General features: G+C 40.8%; 1 protein-coding gene across 1 annotated transcript in view; it reads right to left on the bottom strand.

Annotated features, from left to right (window-relative positions):
• Positions 1–2,593: 2,593 nt before the first annotated feature.
• Positions 2,594–18,198, bottom strand: part of Ikbkb (inhibitor of nuclear factor kappa B kinase subunit beta) — a 49,543-nt gene continuing 33,938 nt past the window's right edge. The window contains exons 12-22 of the mRNA XM_026409327.2: positions 16,735–16,849; positions 15,568–15,691; positions 14,835–14,986; positions 14,582–14,643; positions 13,434–13,543; positions 12,253–12,302; positions 12,050–12,149; positions 11,698–11,845; positions 8,203–8,330; positions 5,466–5,556; positions 2,594–4,459 (exon numbers count right to left, since the gene is read on the bottom strand). Coding sequence (XP_026265112.2) covers positions 4,394–4,459; positions 5,466–5,556; positions 8,203–8,330; positions 11,698–11,845; positions 12,050–12,149; positions 12,253–12,302; positions 13,434–13,543; positions 14,582–14,643; positions 14,835–14,986; positions 15,568–15,691; positions 16,735–16,849 — 1,146 coding nt within the window. The 3' untranslated portion in view covers positions 2,594–4,393. The remainder of the gene's footprint in view (positions 4,460–5,465; positions 5,557–8,202; positions 8,331–11,697; positions 11,846–12,049; positions 12,150–12,252; positions 12,303–13,433; positions 13,544–14,581; positions 14,644–14,834; positions 14,987–15,567; positions 15,692–16,734; positions 16,850–18,198) is intronic.

Here is an 18,198-nt window from a genome sequence, read left to right as displayed (position 1 = left end):
TGTTATTTGGCTGGAGTAGTCATTGTCTAAGATTCTTTCTCCTGGTCTTATGGCTAATGTAGTAATTTAAATGGTGGTACCCAAGATGATATGTCCACATCTTAATTCTCAGAATTTGTGACTTGCAGCAAAGAAGTGGATACCATCTTATACAACAAAATTTGTAATAAAAGATTTGGGAGGACCATCTTAACAAGTGTCATGATAAAAGACACACTGGGGATATTTGATAGATAGGAGGCAGTAAACAATAGAGGCTGAGGCAGTCACCTACTTGAGGTAATTTATTATAGAAAACTAGAAAGGTGATAGATTTTGGTATTAAGGAATAGAATGCTTTATAACATGTACTATAACACAAAGAGGTGGAAGAAGCTTTGGAATTATATAATGAATAGAAGATGAAGAATATTGAGGTACATGACAGTAAAAGTCTTGACTGCCTTGAATAATGTTGATAGAAATACAGATGTTAAAGACAGATGATGAAGACTGAGAAGGATGTTAGGAGCATGGTCAAGAAAGTTTCTATCATCTTGAAGAACACATTTACTATGAACAAAATATTTACAGAAATGAATATACTCTTGGTGTGATTCAGCAGTGCAGCCAGAGGAATGAGAAGTTATGTTCCATTTGTGTACAGTGTGTCATAATGCATTCTACTGTCATGTATAACCAATTATAACAAATAAATACAAATGTTAAGTCATTGCTTTTATTGTGGGCTCAGAAAAAAATAAGAAACAAACAAACAAACATAGTTGGACTCAGAAAAAAATAAGAAACACATTACTTGAAATTGAAGGAAAGATTATCCTTTTTATATAGAGAAGTAAACTGGCTGAATTGTGTTCTGATTTTATAAAAAGCAGAATTTGTAAGCAATGAATTTGGTTATTCGCCTGAGATTCACAAGCAAAACACTGACAATACAGCCTGGCTTCTCCTTGCTGCTTATAGTAAAATGCAAAAAGAATGAGATAAATTGAAGAATTGTTAAGCAAAAAAGAACCAGAACTTGATGGGGCTCAGTGGCAGAGCACTTGCCTAGCATGTGTGAGGCACTATGTTTGATCCTTAGCACCACATAAAAATAAATAATAGGGTATGCTATCCATCTACAATTACAAAGAATTTTTAAAAAAGAAAGAAAAGAAAAAAAAAGAATCAGCACTTGATTACTTGGGATGTCCTTGGCCTACCAAGATTACAAAACTAAAATTTAAAACTCTGGGAAAGTGCCCCCCTAGAGAGAAAGTCAAGGGTATGCTGGACAAACTTTCATAGAAGAGATTAGGCATATGACTCATGGCATATGACCCACTCAACCATTTCAGTAAAAGTCAGGAATGGGATTATTCTGGAAAATATGTGGAGGGCCCTCTTATCTAATGGTGCAGAACTCCATGACATACATAGGAGACATACATTATTTTTGAGAATGTGTTATCAACAGAAATCAGCTTAGATTAAAGGGACACGGGATGAAAGGAGGGAAAGGCTAGTGAAATTCCAAAACTACAGGCAGGAAATGGGCTGATCAAACTATTAGGCTGCAAGCATGCTGTCTTTCTGGGGTGGGGCGGGGGTGAAGAAAGGAAAAATAATTTTAAGGGCAGAGTCATTGGCTGAGCAGATACAGAGCTAATGGATACAGTCCTAGTAAGTTTCTGTGGGCAGAATCAAAAGTCTATGGAGCCACCATGGGCATAAAGAAGTCCACGGTGCCACCATGAGCACACATGCAAAGATTAACAAAGCTGCTATAGGTCTAATAGGCACAGCCACAAACCAATTTACAGAACTTGAAGCATAATGGAATTTGCCCTGCTTGAAATCCAAAATTGATGGGACTGATGACTTCATTATTCCTTCCATTTTTCCTTATTGGTTTGGGAATGTCTATCATATGCCTATTCTACCATTGTATTTTGGGAGCAGATTACTTGTTTCCTAATTCCACAGGTCCACAGATGGACAAATTTTGTCCTAGATTATAACTGGCCTGAATCTCACCCACACCTGATTGAAATGATGAAATTCAGGACTTTTAAGCTGATATCTAGGTGAGAATATGGCCTCAGAGTTGATTCTGTAATGGATAGAGACTTTTGGGGATGTTTGACTGACATGAATTCAGGGGATCCAAGGGTGACCCCAAATCACATCCAAATCCCCAGAACCTATAAATATTTACTCACATGGCAAAATGTGTGACTGCATAAAAATCCTGAGAGGAGGGACTTATCCTACATTTTCCAAATTGGCCCTAAATCTAATGACAACTGTTATCATAAATTATATACAGGGGAGATTAGATGGAGGAGGCGGTGGCAACATATCCTTGAATCAGAGTTGCAGCCACAAGTCAGGATTGTCTGGATCCATCAGATATTGGAAGAGGCAAGGAACAGAATTTATCTTTACAGCCTACATAGGAGATATGGTCCTGTCTACATCTTGATTTCAGATTTCTGGCCTTCAGAACTATAAGAATAAATTACTGTTGTTTAAGCCAGGCAATTTGTAGTAATTTGTTATAGCAGCCCCAGGAAAACTCAAAAAAGAGAGCATGCTTTTCTTGGGACCTTTTTGTCTGTGCCCATTAGCTAGCTTCTCCAGCACCCAATCTGGGATATATGAAAGAGAAAACCCAAAGAACTCACTACCAATGTCATTCCTCAAATCCCAAGGTCCCTATACAGTCTGCCTTACCCTCTACCTTCTTATATTTGCTCATATATAATGTCCAAAGATTTTAGTTGTACTTAACAAAAAGAAAAAGCATATCTACTTCATCTTTTTGGAAAAAGAAGTCTTAACTCTTGGGTTTTCACTTTTTTAATTAGAATGGCCCATGACAAATTTTCAAACTACTGCTTTGGCTATGTCATTTTCTTGTTCAAAATTCTTGAGTGATTTCTAATTGCCTATGAAACAAGTCCACAGCCCTTAACCCAGCCTTCTCTCCTGTCCCAGGGTTTCTTGTCTTATTTCCCACTATGTCCCTAACTAAGGTTTCCAAAATCATGCTTTCTCAAACCATAAATCCTTTGGATATTAATGTTAGACACACATTGGGAGGGGTGAAATTCTATGATCAAATGACATTGGTCAATAATGAATTTACCTAAAGTTAAGCAAGTTCCTTTATTATAAGACTTTTCAGAGACTTTACCAGTATACAGAGCAAATCTCCAACAAATAGTTTAAGCATGAAGAATTTCCTAAAATTATTTGACCAGGCACTTGCCTCACACTATCTCCATGGAAATTACTTCATGAAATTCCTCTACTTCAAGTCTTTTTTTTTTTAACCAACAAAACAAACCTGTTTATGATCATCTAAATTCATTTTTCTTGCTTTTACATATAAAATCGTTTCATGAAATGCTGAAGCAGAGCTACAACATTGTTTATGATCCAGATAATATTCAATTTTATAAAATTTTCCATTATGCTGGATGTTGAGTTCAGAAATTCTAACCATAGGTATTATAGAAATGGACTGCAGAATCCAGTCTAAGTATTTCAGTCACGTTTCAAAATAAAGAAACTATTTATAAAATAAACCAATTTAATAATACTGTATGAGAGGCTGGAACACCCCTACCCCACCACCACACAGAGACATTTTTTACAAGGTTAAAAAGGTCAGTAGGCTAGTCATTGACAGATACCCTTTTCTTCTTTCCCTCTTCTCCAGGATAACTTGCTCCCAGGTCATCTTTGAAACTCAAAAGAAGGTAGTAGCTCTTCATCCTGTCCCTAGGAAGTCACTCTGTAGCTAAAAGGACTGCAGACAATGGGGGGCTTGGCATTACTATAACCAAGTGGGGGATGATCACGATGCAGTGGATAAAAACATTTTTTTAGCAGCAATGAAATAAAAAGGAACAGAGATGGGTTCTGGCCAAACCTATGATTTAAAAGTCTGTTTAAGAGAAGCTGAATCCAGACGAAGTCTTAGCTGTAACATAAAAAGGGACAGTGGATTAAGACCTCCCTGGAGCTCAGGAGAAGTCAGAAGAGGGCAAGCTGGCACCAAGTACCATTTCTAAAAGATTCAAGTTAGACATCTGTCCAGTGGTCTGTGTGGCAAACCATACTCTGAGCACTCTTTTCATAGCAGAGGAAGCAGCTGCTGAGGCTCTGTTTCCCTGAAAACTTACAACTGGTATCAACATTTACTGGGCTTCTATAATGGAGGACTTCCAGTGTACAGACAAGGTACTGGCATGGTTTGCTGAGGGCCACAACTTTGGTCCAGGCTGAAAAACACAGATGCTGGGGAAGTAAGATCTCCATCTAGATGCTGGAGAGCACTGGGACGTCAATACCACAGGAGCCTCTGTAGGAAAGTGGCAGGTTAGGTGGTCTAGGCCCCCAGTCATGAGGCTTGCTCCAAAGCACTCTGTTCTTCGTCCTCTGTCTGTAACCAGCTCCAGTCCAGAGCCTGCAAATCAATACGCATGTTAGACATTCTTTCCTTTTCAGGAGGCAACCAATGCAATTTCAAAGTAAGTTTAAAGCCTTCTGTCAGGAACAGTCCTGTTATTGCAGGGCACTCTTGAACTAAGCTACATATTCAAACCATGCAGGATATTTTTGGATCAGCTCAAAGCCCTGTGAAAACTAAAAAGAGAATTTTAGTACTACTAGTAGCTCACAACACTTACATACTCACTATAGGTAAGTAATACTGAGAGTTATCACCTCAACTGTAAGTTTCCAATCTCATAAGAGGAAATGGCCTGATGAGAAACGCTTCTCTCCTGGCAGAGGTCAAGTAGCAGGAAATGATCAAAATATATATATATATATATAGCACCAGGAGGTGAAGAGAAATAAGAGGTACAGAAAGCTCCCACAAAGGAGGACACTTGAACAAATCAGAGACGACTACAACTGGCAGTAGTGTCCTCTTTGATTTTTCTTGAAGTTAGGGAAGAGTTAGAAAATGATTATATTAGCAGAAAAAGTCTATTTAAACATCTAAGGGAAAGATTTAAGATCCTTGCAGTGATTTCAGTTTTGTCTTAATGTACTTCTCTATCTTGGCTGGGTTTTCCTCATGTAGCTTCCCCATATCAGTACTGCCTACTGCTAAGCTAAGTGTCTAAGGTACAGAGCCATGAGAGATTGCTGTTTTGTCACCAGAATCCAGCACAGCACCCAACATAGTTGCTCAGCAATAGTAGCCAAGGTGGGGCAGGATCTTCTAGGAATAATGTTGCCTCCTCATCAGGATTCAGTCTTGTAAAAATTAAAAAGGATAATGCACACAATGTACTTAGAAACATGCAATAATCAACAGCCATTAATTATTATGAATCACAAAAAAGTACTAGAAAATCATAAATACATACTGAGACCAAGGCTAATGTTGGGTTGCCTTTTCGTTTTCTCTTTTGCTACAGGAAAAAAGGGCATGAAAAGATAGAGTTCCCACAAGCTATTACCATCAAACTCTGGTCCTGCTCCTTCATGGTGTCTTGCATGGCATTTTCTAGCTGGGTGCAGAGAGTATGTGCTTCAGCCACCAGTTCTTCACTAAAGATAATGATCAATTATTAGAAAGGGTCATAAGTATCTTATGAGCTAATACTTCAGTTGAAAATATGCTAAAGAACCTTTGACACTATTTTTTGAATGATGCAACAATTATTTTGATCCTAAATGTCTTAACACCATGTCACTGACTAGTGAGTCCATTCATCTGATTAAGTACTTCGTAGAAGCCCAAATCCAGTCATGAATATTACTGTTCAAAATGGGAAAAAGTAAATAGATCTGTTTAATTAATAAAGCAAAACAGCCTTTTGACTTACTAGATAGCTATACAGAATTCTTTTCAAATTGCCAAAATCTAAAGGTATCCTCTTAAGTAAATTATTTTCCAGTTTTTGAAATGGAAAAGAAAGAAAGGGTGGGGGAGGGGAGTAAGCAGTCCCCTGGGTTTCTACAGTTCTTTTTTAAAATTTTTTAGTTTTAGGTGGACACAATATCTTTTATTTTATTTCTATGTGGTGCTGAGAATCGAACCTAGTGCCTCACGCATGCTAGGCGAGCACGCTACCACTTGAGCCACATCCTCAGCCCTCCACAGTTCTTTTTGATCTGCTGAAATGCATAGTTCTGGGATATTATTTCATTGAATCTGATCTCTCTTTTCTATAGTAAGAAACGCCTGTTTCTTTTCATGAATGGGCCACCATGAGACTAAGGAGATTCTGTCAAACCATTTGTCCTTTTCTGACCTCTGCTTTATGACATGGAGAGACCAGAGAATCTCTATGCTCTCAGTACAAATTTTCTGAACTTTAAGAATACCACTGGAGGAAAAACACCAAGTATAAGATACTGGTGCCCTGGAATTTACTCTGCCCTGTAAAACTTGGTGGGAAAGAACAAAATCCTGGGTAGGAAGGAACCAGCACATTTGTGCTCAGGCTCATCTACGGGACTTCTAGCTAAGTTAAAGGCTCAGTATCAGCTCAGAGAGTCACGTGACCTGTGACCAGATTACAGTCCTCCAGAAGTTCACAAGAGGTAGGGGATATAATGAAGAATCTAAAGTTGTGTATGATTAAATACCAAAACTGGCAACAAACTCCCCAAGGAAAAGAACAAATTGTTTCAAAACATTTTGATATATAATTTATACACCACAAAGTGTGCCTGTTCAAAGTGAACAATTCCATGGCTTTAGTATATTTATAGGGTTGAGCAATCATTACCATGTCCGGTTTTAGAACATTTTTTCACCCCTAAAAGAAACCTAGTACCCATTATCAATCAGTCCTTTCCTCCTCCCCATTAACCCTAGGCAATCATTACTTTATTTTCTATGCCTACGGTTTTGCCTACAGGAACTGGATTTAACCATCTCCAGTACCTAGGGATCAGAACACAGAAGGTGCTAAATAAATGCCTATGGAACTGAACTAGAAAACAAATCCTAAGAAGGAAGCAAGGCATGTGTGGATGCTCAAGGCTTTGAAGGAGGTGGAAAGCAGAGAAAAACAGTGTGCCCAGTGTGTGGGAGGATGACCACAGTGAAGGGCACCTGAAGAATGAGAGCTTGCTCAGTAAGGACAGCAGTTCCCATTCTTCCACATACAGCAGAATCATCCAGACAGCTTTTAAGACACAGACTCCTAGGCACCACCACTGATTCAGAGCTTTGGTGGAACCCAGGAATCTACTGTTTTAACAAGTACCTGGATGTTATTGCTGCTGCAGGTCTGGATGGGACTTTTTAAGAACTGGGCTAGTGCAAGAAGTTTGTAAGGGATAGTGGATAAGCCCAAGAGCCACAATGAGGTGCTTGCAAGTGCCTGAAAAAGTTCATACCTGATCTAGAATGGAATGTGAAAGCCATTGTTAATGGAATATGAAGCCACTGTTAAAGTAACTACTTGGTCAGAATAGTATTTGTCAATACTTGGCAGCAGGGTTGGGGTTGAAGCTTAGTGGTAGAGCTCTTGTCTATAATGCACAAGGCACAAGGTTCAATTCTCAGCTTTGCATATAAATAAGTAAATAAATAAAAGGCCCATCAACAATTGAAAAAATATATTAAAAAAAAAAGTCTAGGCAGCAGTAACAGATAGGAAGCAGAAGCAGAAAGCCTGGCTAGGAAAAGGGTTGAAATGTTCTGTTTGGGAATTCCATTGAAGTGGTTCAGGAAAAAGGAAGGAAAAGAAGGGATGAATGGGAGATGAAGAGAGGCCCTGGGAAGAAAAATAGTAACTTGCTAACTCAAAATGTTATGGGCCACCATGAGACTAAGGAGATTCTGTCAAACCATTTGTCCTTTTCTGACCTCTGCTTTATGACAGATGTAGGTGAATGGGATGGAGGAGGCCGGACAACCCAGGTGTGAAGGGAAGATGGTTTTGAAGAAGAGATGATTGTTGATAGACTATATGTAACAATATGTGCCTGACTAGAACTGTGTCCTCACTAAACAATTAGTAATCCACCTAGGACAAGGAAACTACTTAGTGGGCAAGTTACAAGGGACTATGCGGGTAAAATATGAATCACCTTTGTCACTGTAGGGCCTTGCATATATAACAAAGAGAAGCATGCACAAAACCAGTAGATGTTTATCAGTGATAAACATGATTTCCATTTCCATGGTCTCCTGATATGCCCTGAATGTGACACTAGGCATTGTTAACTGTGACTTACCTTTTCTTGGCTGACTCAGGTAAGCTGTCAGGGGCAGTGGATGGCTGAGACATCAGCTGACCGGGGTGACTAAGTCGAGAAGCATTCATGCTATCTGGGCTTCCACTGACAGGACCACGGACCTTGCTCTGAAGGACAAAACCCCAAAACAGTCAACAAAACAAATTCTGCATTCGCACCACAGTACTTCCTCTTGAGACAACTGACTGCAAGACACCATAACTATTCCTAGAAACTACCAGTCAACATCTCTATCCATGACAACAGCTGGGGATATTGCATTATTCCTCAAAAGTTGAGCTGGGGATACATCTCAATTGGTAGAGTGCTTGCCTTGCCTCGCATGCTCAAGGCCCTGGGTTCAATCCCCAGCACAAAAAAAAAAAAAAAAAAAAAAAAAAAAAGTGTTTCTGTATCAACATATGTGCTTTTTGAAAAAGGACTCTAAATATAGAGAACTCGAACACCTGAATTTGCACGCTTTATTTAATTTGATTCCTGGAGTACTCTTAAACAAAAGAAAGGTATTTTTACTCTTCCAAGGAGAATGAGACACACAAAAAGAATAAGAAACTGTGTGAACGGCACAATCTGCAGTAGAGTTAAGAAGAAAATGCAGCTGTTCTGAATACCAGGAGCAATGCAGCCACTGCCCTTTCAAGCAGGGGGTCAGCCAGTGGCTCTGGCTCCAGCTCTTTGCACCTCTTCATATATGCAGCCTGTGAACATGACGTAGTGTGGACATGATCTATTGTAAACATGACCTACTGTCATCTTTTCTACACCTCAGGCACATCTATGAGTCTCTGGATACCTCCTCCTTCTACACTCACGATCCCTGCTTCTTACCCTCGCTGGAGGCAGCAGTTCTGCAGTCTCTCCCTAGCTGTCAATCTGGAGACCTTTCTAAGCTTATACTCTTCTCTGGCTAAACATGGAGGTTGTCTTTAACCAGACTTTCAAATATGCTAACTTTTTAATATTTATTTTTTAGTTATAGGTAGACACAATATCTTTTTTTAATATTTAATTATTTTTTAAGAGAGAGTGAGAGAGAGAGAGAGAGAGAGAGAGAGAGAGAGAGAGAGAGAGAGAAAGAGAGAGAGAATTTTTAATATTTATTTTTTAGTTCTCGGCGGACACAACATCTTTGTTGGTATGTGGTGCTGAGGATCGAACCCGGGCCGCACGCATGCCAGGCGAGCGCACTACCGCTTGAGCCACATCCCCAGCCCGACACAATATCTTTATTTTATATTTATATGGTGCTGAGGATCAAAGCCAGTGCCTCATGCATGCTAGGCAAGCGCTCTACCTCTGAGCCACAATCCCAGTTCCTCAAGTATGTTAGCTTTGCTCTTCTCTATCTGTTGTGCCTTCCAGGCCGATCAGCCACCTATTCCTTCATTTCTTCCCTGGGTCTATAATTATGGGTGGCAGATCATTTCTACACAATCTGCTCCTAACATTCTCCTGTTAGGTCCTGTGCACCCACCACTGCATGGCCCCTCATAGTTAGTACTAAGGTTTGACAGAGTGCCAAATCTGGACTCCAGCTGCCACCAGAGTGATTCCCATAAAACCCAAATAGGATCATATAGTTTTCATACTTGTGTTCTTTGATATGAGGGAAGAACAAATCCTGCTATATTTCCTTAGACTTTGAAAACACAGGGTGGCCTACTTGAGCTAACCCTTGACCTTCCCAGATTTCATTCTTGGTGAAACCCTTTCTCCAACACCACTGCAACCTGCTTCTGCCACCCAGAATGCACCACTCTCTTCCAGGCCTCTATGCTTTCAATGAAGCAATCCAACTGTACTGGAATGTCCTTACTGTCATTCCCCCAACTAACTCCTATGTACTCATCAGGAGCCTTTCTTGTCGCTCCCTCACCTCTCAGATGAAAGCTGGCTTTCCTCCCCTGCATTCACACCACTGCTCATGCGTACTATAGCTATAGCTGCTTTTTAGCACTTCTTGCTCTAGATTGTTCTCATTCATGTCCTTGTCCATGGCCTTTGCCAGATTATGAACTCCCCAGGGCAGATGTCATGCCCTGTCCCCACTGTATCTCCAGTTTTCATCATACTGCTGAGCAAGTAGCACTCAAAGAATGCAGAAGGCAGGTCAAGTTATCACCTGTGCAGACCTCAACTTCTCTCTCCTTCTTGGATCATCTCCTCCTTTTCTCTTTATCATTTTTCTGATAGGAGAAAATGCTGCTCACACCTTCCAAGGCAAATCCATCACAATGCTCCTGATCCTAACTCTATTTGGGTCTCAGGACCAGATTAATCAACTGTCCCCCATCTCTCTCTGATTAAGGATCTCCTGGTACACTGTTTTCTGCTGGGCCCACAAATATGCTCTATTCTCTAAGACCTTTGAAAAGTACCATCTTTGTATCTTGTTCCCACCATAAGCAACCATCTACCCTTCCTCCTCCCTTTGCTCTTGAAGCTACTTACTAGTAGCTTCTTATATTTGTAAATCAGTAATTCTGCTGGCAGGAATTAGCAACCAAATTGCTCTCTTTTCATTCTTTCCAACCTCTCTGCAGCCTTTCATGATTGGGTCACTCTCCTAGTGGCTCTGGCTTCCATAACCAACTTTTTACCTGGCTCTTCTTTATTTTTAATTATTTTTTTAGATGTAGATGAACACAATGCCTTTATTTATTTTAATGTGGTGCTGAAGACCAAACCCAGTGCCTCACATGTGCCAGGCAAGCACTCTACCACTAAGCCACAACCCCATCCCCACTGGCTCTTCTCTTTTCTCTGGCTTTTAAATTTTTATATTTTCACCCCAAGTGGATTTGATGGAATCACAGTTGCATTAAGATGGTATGCAAAGAAAGTCTAGGCCATAATGCTGAGATCACCTCAGACCCAGATGAGGGTTGACAAGGCTGTTTTTAATTGGTGGCCCTAAAAGATGTGGGTCCAAGTCCTAATGCCTGGAACCTGCAAATGTGACTTTATTTGGAAAAGGGGTCTTTACGGATATAATTAAGGGCCCCCAAATGAGATCATTCTGTACTAGCTCAGTGTGATCCAGATATAGTAACAGGTGTCCTTAGAAGGACATCCAGATGGGAGACACTGAGTCATGTGAAGACAGATCCCAGAGTGACATGGCCACAGGCCAAGGAATACTTGGAGCCACCAGCAGCTGTAAAAGGCAAGGCAGGTCTCTCCCCTGGAGCTGCTGGAGGGGCCCTGGAACTCTGAGAGAATAATTTCTGTTGTTAGAAGCCACTTGGGTTGTGGTAATTAAGGCAGTCACTAGGATAAATAAAAACTACCAGCACAAGCCTTCCTCTCACCTCCCCACCTAGTCCTCCCTTCCCTGCCCATTCCATTTCATAGAGATGACAACAGAGCAGTGGCAACTAAGGAGGGCTGCTGGTGACGCTGTGGCTCCCCTAGCAGAATGCTGTCAGTGGCATAGAGGCAGGGAGGTGGCTGGCAGGCCAAGGGCTGACTCACACACGCGATCTTCAAGAGGTTCCAGAGCTCCTTCTGCCGCTTCTCCTGAAGCCGAACAACAGTCTTCTCATCCTCATTCATTAGACTCACCACTTCTTCCACCTTGGGCAACAATTCCAATGCCTTCTGCTTACAAACCACAGTTTTGCTGTGAAGAACAAACATGAAAAACTCGAGTGGGCTTTGGGCTGGAGCAAGCAGAACATCACCCTTAATAATATGGATCCAACTAGCAGTTGTGGATAGCTTCTTTTGCTGTTAAGCAAATCAGATCAGAGTGAGGGAAATGGTCTCACCCATGGCCTTCATGCTGCACTATATTCCATCCTGTAGCAGGAAAGGGGGCTCGTACCTGAGCTGTGTATAAATCATTCGCACCTTCTTTTCAAAACCTTGAATTGCCTGAAGTAGTAACCGTACCATCTCCTGACTGTCACCATCTGTTCGTTGGTCTGGGAAAGACAGGGGTAGTAACATAGTTGCTCCAGGTGCCTGGCAGAGTACCAGTGCCTCAAAATGAGATAAAAAGGAGCCAGAGGCCCCCATACCACCTACCTCTCGGTTTTTCTCTTAGTCTCCTATAAAGCTCTCTTGCTTCTTCCTCTCTGAAATATATAGGAAGCTCTGTTTAGATTCAAGACCAAATAGGAACCCTGGAAGTCTTGGTGGCTAATTCCTGCCAGCAGAATTACTGATTTACAAACATAAGAATGATGATATGTCTTTCTGGATTGGAGAAGACTATTATTTCTAGTAATGTCTTTGGTAAGTGAATGATTGCCTTCATCATCCAATTCAAATATCCCCAAGGTATCACTAGAGCAAATCTTAAGAGAAGCAGTATTGGCTCCATCCTTCTGAATTCCTCTTCCACTTGAATTCTACAGTAGTGACTACAGGTGCTATCCCTGGATCTGAGCAAGAAAACATGCTTACCCTTGAAAATTTGAGTCAAGGGCAAACACAAATTCTTACCCCATTCCCCTAACAAAGGTCAGGCAATGTTCTCAAAAGAAGACTCTCATTTGAAAACTAGAGAATAAGGATTAAAGAATTAGGGAAAATATGGAACAAATAATTAAAGTTCTGATGCTAAGATTTTTCATCTCAAGAATCCTAGTAAAAGCATCAGGAAATACACTGAGCTCAGCCATGGAGTCCTTAATACACTGATCCTGCCTGCCTGCTACCTTCTTGTCAGCACACAGGGGAAAGATGTTATTTCTTCAGGTAGGATGCTCTGCCTGTATGCCTCATCCCCTCCTGGAGCCAATGCCAAATACTTAATGAAGACTCAAATGAACCATGTCTAGATCTAAACTCCTAGACTTGCCAGGCTCCTCCCTCCCTGTTTTTCTTCCTGCTCTTTCAGTCACAGCTGAGCCACGGTAGGCAGGATGCGCAGTGACGTCTGATACAATGGTAAAGGATACTTGCATTTTATAGATCTTTATAGATTGCTTCTCATATGCAATTCACGAATGCATCCTCAAAAACTTTGTGAGGTCAGACAGTTTTCCCTGCTATTTAACAGATTTGGAAACTGAAATTCAGAGTGATGGTGATTTCCCCTGGCTTATCTCTGGAACATCTTGACATGATTCACCAGGGGAACATGCTCTGCAGGAGGCTGATTCTACCAAGCCTCCTGAGACGACACTAACACACAGCTAGAAACTTGGGCAGGGGTATCAGTATGGGGGAGCAGAATTGGTCCTCTCCCAGGTGGCACTCACAGGTCATCCAGTGTGCCCCCCTGCTTCCGGCCCATTGGGCTCCTCTGCAAGTCCACGATGTCAGTCTGCAGTGCCATCATACGTTCCACCAGATGTTTTACTTCATTCTCCTAATGAAAAAGCTACACTAATATCAACTGATGCAAGAAAAGCATTCTGAAGAACAGGTTTGCTTTGGGTTGCCAGAGGGAGAACCTCCAAACTCAATGGAAACTTTCAAGTGACTGGCTGAAGGAATATGGACTCTGGAGTCAGAATAACCAGAGTTTGGATCTACCTCACATCTACCTCTGTGTGACCCATGGGCAGTTATTTAACCCATGAGTTGTAGTTTCCTCTTCCATAAAAAGAATTCTAGTAGGGCCATTTTAGAGATTAAGTAAGATAAAGTATGCACAGTATCTGGCACAAAGAAGATGCCCCATGCACATTACTTTGTCTTCTCTCCATTTGTCCATCCCAATGCCATCATGTGTGTGAAGGCCTGGACTCCTTTACTTCATAGATGATGTATGTGAATGCCAAATAAGGAAATGTCTATATGATATTCACTTCCAAACAAGTTTAAACCCATCAGGACTCATTTTTAAAAACAGACATCAAGGAACAGAGGTGAAAGTCCTCATCCAAGTGTACAGGGTGGAGATGGTAGAAAAAGCCTTGGAGCCCAGGGTCTTGGATATATGCAAGGTTTACCGAGTCACATTCCACTGACTCTACAATTGCTGTTTTTTCAGTGGCATCTGATTTAGTGTCCTGAAACTTTCTGCCAAGACCTTTCCTTTCTTATGGATTTCATGTACCAACAAAATCAGGCAAAAACTTTAACAAGAGGGTGTGTTGATCATTCATCTAATTCCCTTCCTAACAACAAGAGGTCTAGGTTTTTCTCCAAGGACATTTGATATTTTGCTCTTTACTTAAATCTGAAACATTGGTGTCTACCTTGAGTCTGCCTACAGTAGAGCTTCTTGTAATGGGTACTCTATCAGTTTCTTTCCAACAAGTTTGGTTAAGGAGAAAGGCCGTGGCAAAGAAATTTGAATTCTGACATGAAAGATCAACCAGTGTTTGATGAGAAAGTGGGAAATGGTAGAACAAAGCCTAACTCATATCACAAGAACAGAAACCTAAAATGAGTCTCCTACCCGCCCACACAGCTCCACAGCCTGTTCCATTTCCCTCCAGGCCAGTAGCAGTTTATCTGATGCTGGAAAAACAAAAATTGGGAAGAAAAAAAAATGAAAAACAAAAACAAAAACACCACAAAACCAAAACAGAACTAAGCAACTTAATTATAAAAGGACAAAAGAAACCTAAGTGAAAAAATGAATGAATGAATGAAAGGAGAGAAAGAAAGGAAGGAAGGGTTTCTTTACACTCATTGCAGAATACACTCACTGATTCCAAACTCGGTTTGCTCACTATACTTCTCCAGGTCAATCTGAATGCTGGTTTTAAAGAAATCCAACTTGGCCTTGAGCTGCTGAGACATAGAGGCCATGGAATTCTTCATCTTGGAAAGGCAGCTGTTATTCCGGAGGAGATTCATCCTGCAGGAACCACAAGAAACAGAACCTTGGAGCATCTTTGGGATCCAAATACCATTTCCTGTATAATAACAAACCCCCCTCAAACACCTAGGGAGGTCCCTGCTATAATAATAATCATCACTATTATTAAAGAAGCCACTTAAAACCATAAAGACAATTTCCTAGCCCTTAGCAATACATGGGGTTCTGCACCAAAATTAGAATTATATACAAACGGCCAATAAACTAAACTCTCTTAACTGGGGAAAGCATCTGTAACCCAGCATAATAATCAGGGGAGTTTTTCTAACCCAAATTGCAATGAGCTTCCCTGAGTTCCAAATTCTGTCCACAGTTCAGCCAACTCAACCCTCAGTTTTGCAATTCTGCTGCATATACTGACCACACTCACCTCATCAGGTTGAAAAGGGCTTCCCTCCAGCTAGCCCACCCAACCACTGCCTACCCATCCAAACCAGTGTCTCCCTCTTGTCTCTGAGAAGAGTTGCTTCTGGGTCCCTGCCTCAGCCACCTCTCTTAGAGCCAAAGCCACTAAGGAATTTTAAATAAATTAAATTTTTAAAAAATGTCTGGCACAATACATGGCAGCTCGCTGTCCCTGCTGTAGCCGGTTACAATCCTCTTTCAAAGTTTGGATGCTGTGCCAGACCTGGCCCCACACTTTCCTCAGCTGGAAGAACGAGAGATTCCTTTTGGGCTCTTGAACTGGAAAAAGAGATGAACAATTGTCAGAAAATAACTCTCCTGCAAAGAACCACATCCTGCTTTGAAACATCACTAGTATTTTAAAAATTTTTATAATTATTATACTATTCCATAACTTTTTTGGTATTATGCTTGGTTATTATCTTAAATATTTTGTGTAGCCTATTCACAGTATAAGCATGTACCAGATGGTTAATAAACAGCTACTGATTTGATTTGAAGATACATTTTGTGAACCATTTAAAGGCATGTTCACATGTACAGAGGCCCACATATTTTCAACAGAAACTCTTTTATGTTCACAACATTTAAGGTTCACGAAGTTTTATAAAAACACAGCATCAGCTAACAGTACTAGAGATAATTAAACTAGCGAGAAGCCTAGAGATCTCTAAGACCTTGGACCGCCAGTCTGTTTATTCTAGGTATATGTATGTTTGTTGAAGAGATAGGAGTAAAATTATTCATTAAATGCTCATGCAATGGAATGTTATATAGCTATTAAAAAACAAAACAGCTCTGTATGTACCAACAGAGGAAAAATCTATATAATAAATTGTTAAGTGAAAAGGGTACTACCAGTGGTGTGTGAGGAAAAAATACCCCTGGGTGGATATCCAAAAATTTGATAGCAGCAGTTTTCCTGGAAGGGGAACTCACAAGCTGGGGAGTTGGAAAGAGAGGTTGGCTTATTTTTTCATGGTATATTCAATCTTTCATATTTCTTCTTAAAGATACTATTTACATACATTAGTTACTAAAATATAAATGTAACTTCAAAAATAACTAAAATGGGTAATATGCAGTATTCTGTCCTCTGCTTAAAGCTCTATTATATTGAAATTAACTGATAATCTCCTTGACTTGTTTTGCTTGTGTTACTCCTTTCACATCCTAGGTTAAGAAAGCTGCCCTTAGGACTGGGTAGATGAATTTCCTTTATGTAGCTCTCTCCCCTGGTTCAAGTCTCTCTCTTCTGCCTTCATCCATATATTACAACTGATCTTTAAAAAAAAAAAAAAACCAACAAATGATGTTCTTACGGATACAGCTGACACTTTCAGGTTGGGGTCGTGGGGAGATCTGAGTCTCATAGGCAATTTTACTGTTGTCAAAGAGAAAAACAAGATCCATGTCCAGTGTGCGGCCCTCATTTAGCTGCAAAGAGGCAAGAACAGAATGAAATCTTGTGGATCCAACCTTCCCATTTCCCAGCTAATCATGAGAGGTTCTGGATCAACTTCCATTGTTCATCAAGGGCATCATCTTTAGCCCCAGGTACTAAGCAGGTATGATGATTTTCTTCCTGACTCCAGCCTACACTCATCTTTCCTTTTATCCTCATAATTGAGAAACCAGCCTCTACCTCAGAACAAAGACTGTCCAAGGAAGGGAGCGTGACCCTTGTCCTTGGAAAGACCCACAGAGCACTCCTAGGCACATACCCACCCTGCTGAGTTGTCTATCTACAAATCACATGAGAGATCTTTGGCACCAGGTGTCCCTGACTCAGTCAGGCTAGTTGGGGACCCATAGCAACCCCCTAGCAGCCACCAATCAGCATGAGACAGGGAAAATACCTGGGATGCCAGATGACCCTCCCATTAGTTATGGTGGTTGATAACATGTTGGGAAACCATGTAGTTCAGCACGAACACCCCTCATGGTTTAAACCAATCAGTTCAAACAAATCCCCCTCTTGTACTAACCAATCATCCTTACCCAACTTGTTCCCGCCTGTGAATGTGCAAATCGTGTTTTAGAGTTGTTTTATAATTTTCCTCTGGTGTGTGATGATTTGCTAAGAGATGCTATGATATATGTAAAGTCCCTGCCTTCCCCAAAGAGTATATAAAACTGCTGCAAACCCGGGGCCTCTCAGCGTCACCAGTTGCTGTGTGCGCAGGGAGGATGGAGCTAGCTCGCAATAAATGCCTCCTTGCTGCTTACATGGATCTTCGTCTCTTGTGGTCTTTTGGGGGGGTCCCGAAATCAAGCATAAAAATAACGTGAACCTAAACCTTATTTACATTTCATTCTATTTTGTTCTTTGATTAACTTTCCTGTCCAATTAGAAGTTCACTGTATACTTCCCTATGCAATGACTATAAGTTAGTTTATAAGCTCTTTATGAGCAAGGACCATGTCTCACATTGAGGTGGTTAACACCGAGGTGCCTAACGGCTCTATACACACAGGTAATCATAAATAGTTTTGGTTACTCAGAAGACTAGAGAATCATTTTGGCAATAAAGGCAAAAGAAAGCAAATCTGGGGGGCTGGGGTTGTGGCTCACTGGTAGAGCGCTTGCCTAGCACATGTGGGGCACTGGGTTCGATCCTCAGCACCACATAAAAATAAATTAAAGGTATTGGGTCCAGCTACAACTAAAAAACAAAGTATTTTTTAAAAGAAAGCAAATTTGGTCTGGAAACAAGTCAAGCATGAAGTGGCGTGTGTCTCCTAGTAAGCCACACAGGAGATCTCATACCCCAACTTATAAAAAA

This window comes from Urocitellus parryii, chromosome 14 (assembly GCF_045843805.1).
Source record: "Urocitellus parryii isolate mUroPar1 chromosome 14, mUroPar1.hap1, whole genome shotgun sequence".
Taxonomy (NCBI): Eukaryota; Metazoa; Chordata; class Mammalia; order Rodentia; family Sciuridae; genus Urocitellus; species Urocitellus parryii.
Note: the sequence above shows the minus strand (reverse complement) of the source record. Positions and strands in the feature narration are given on the sequence as shown.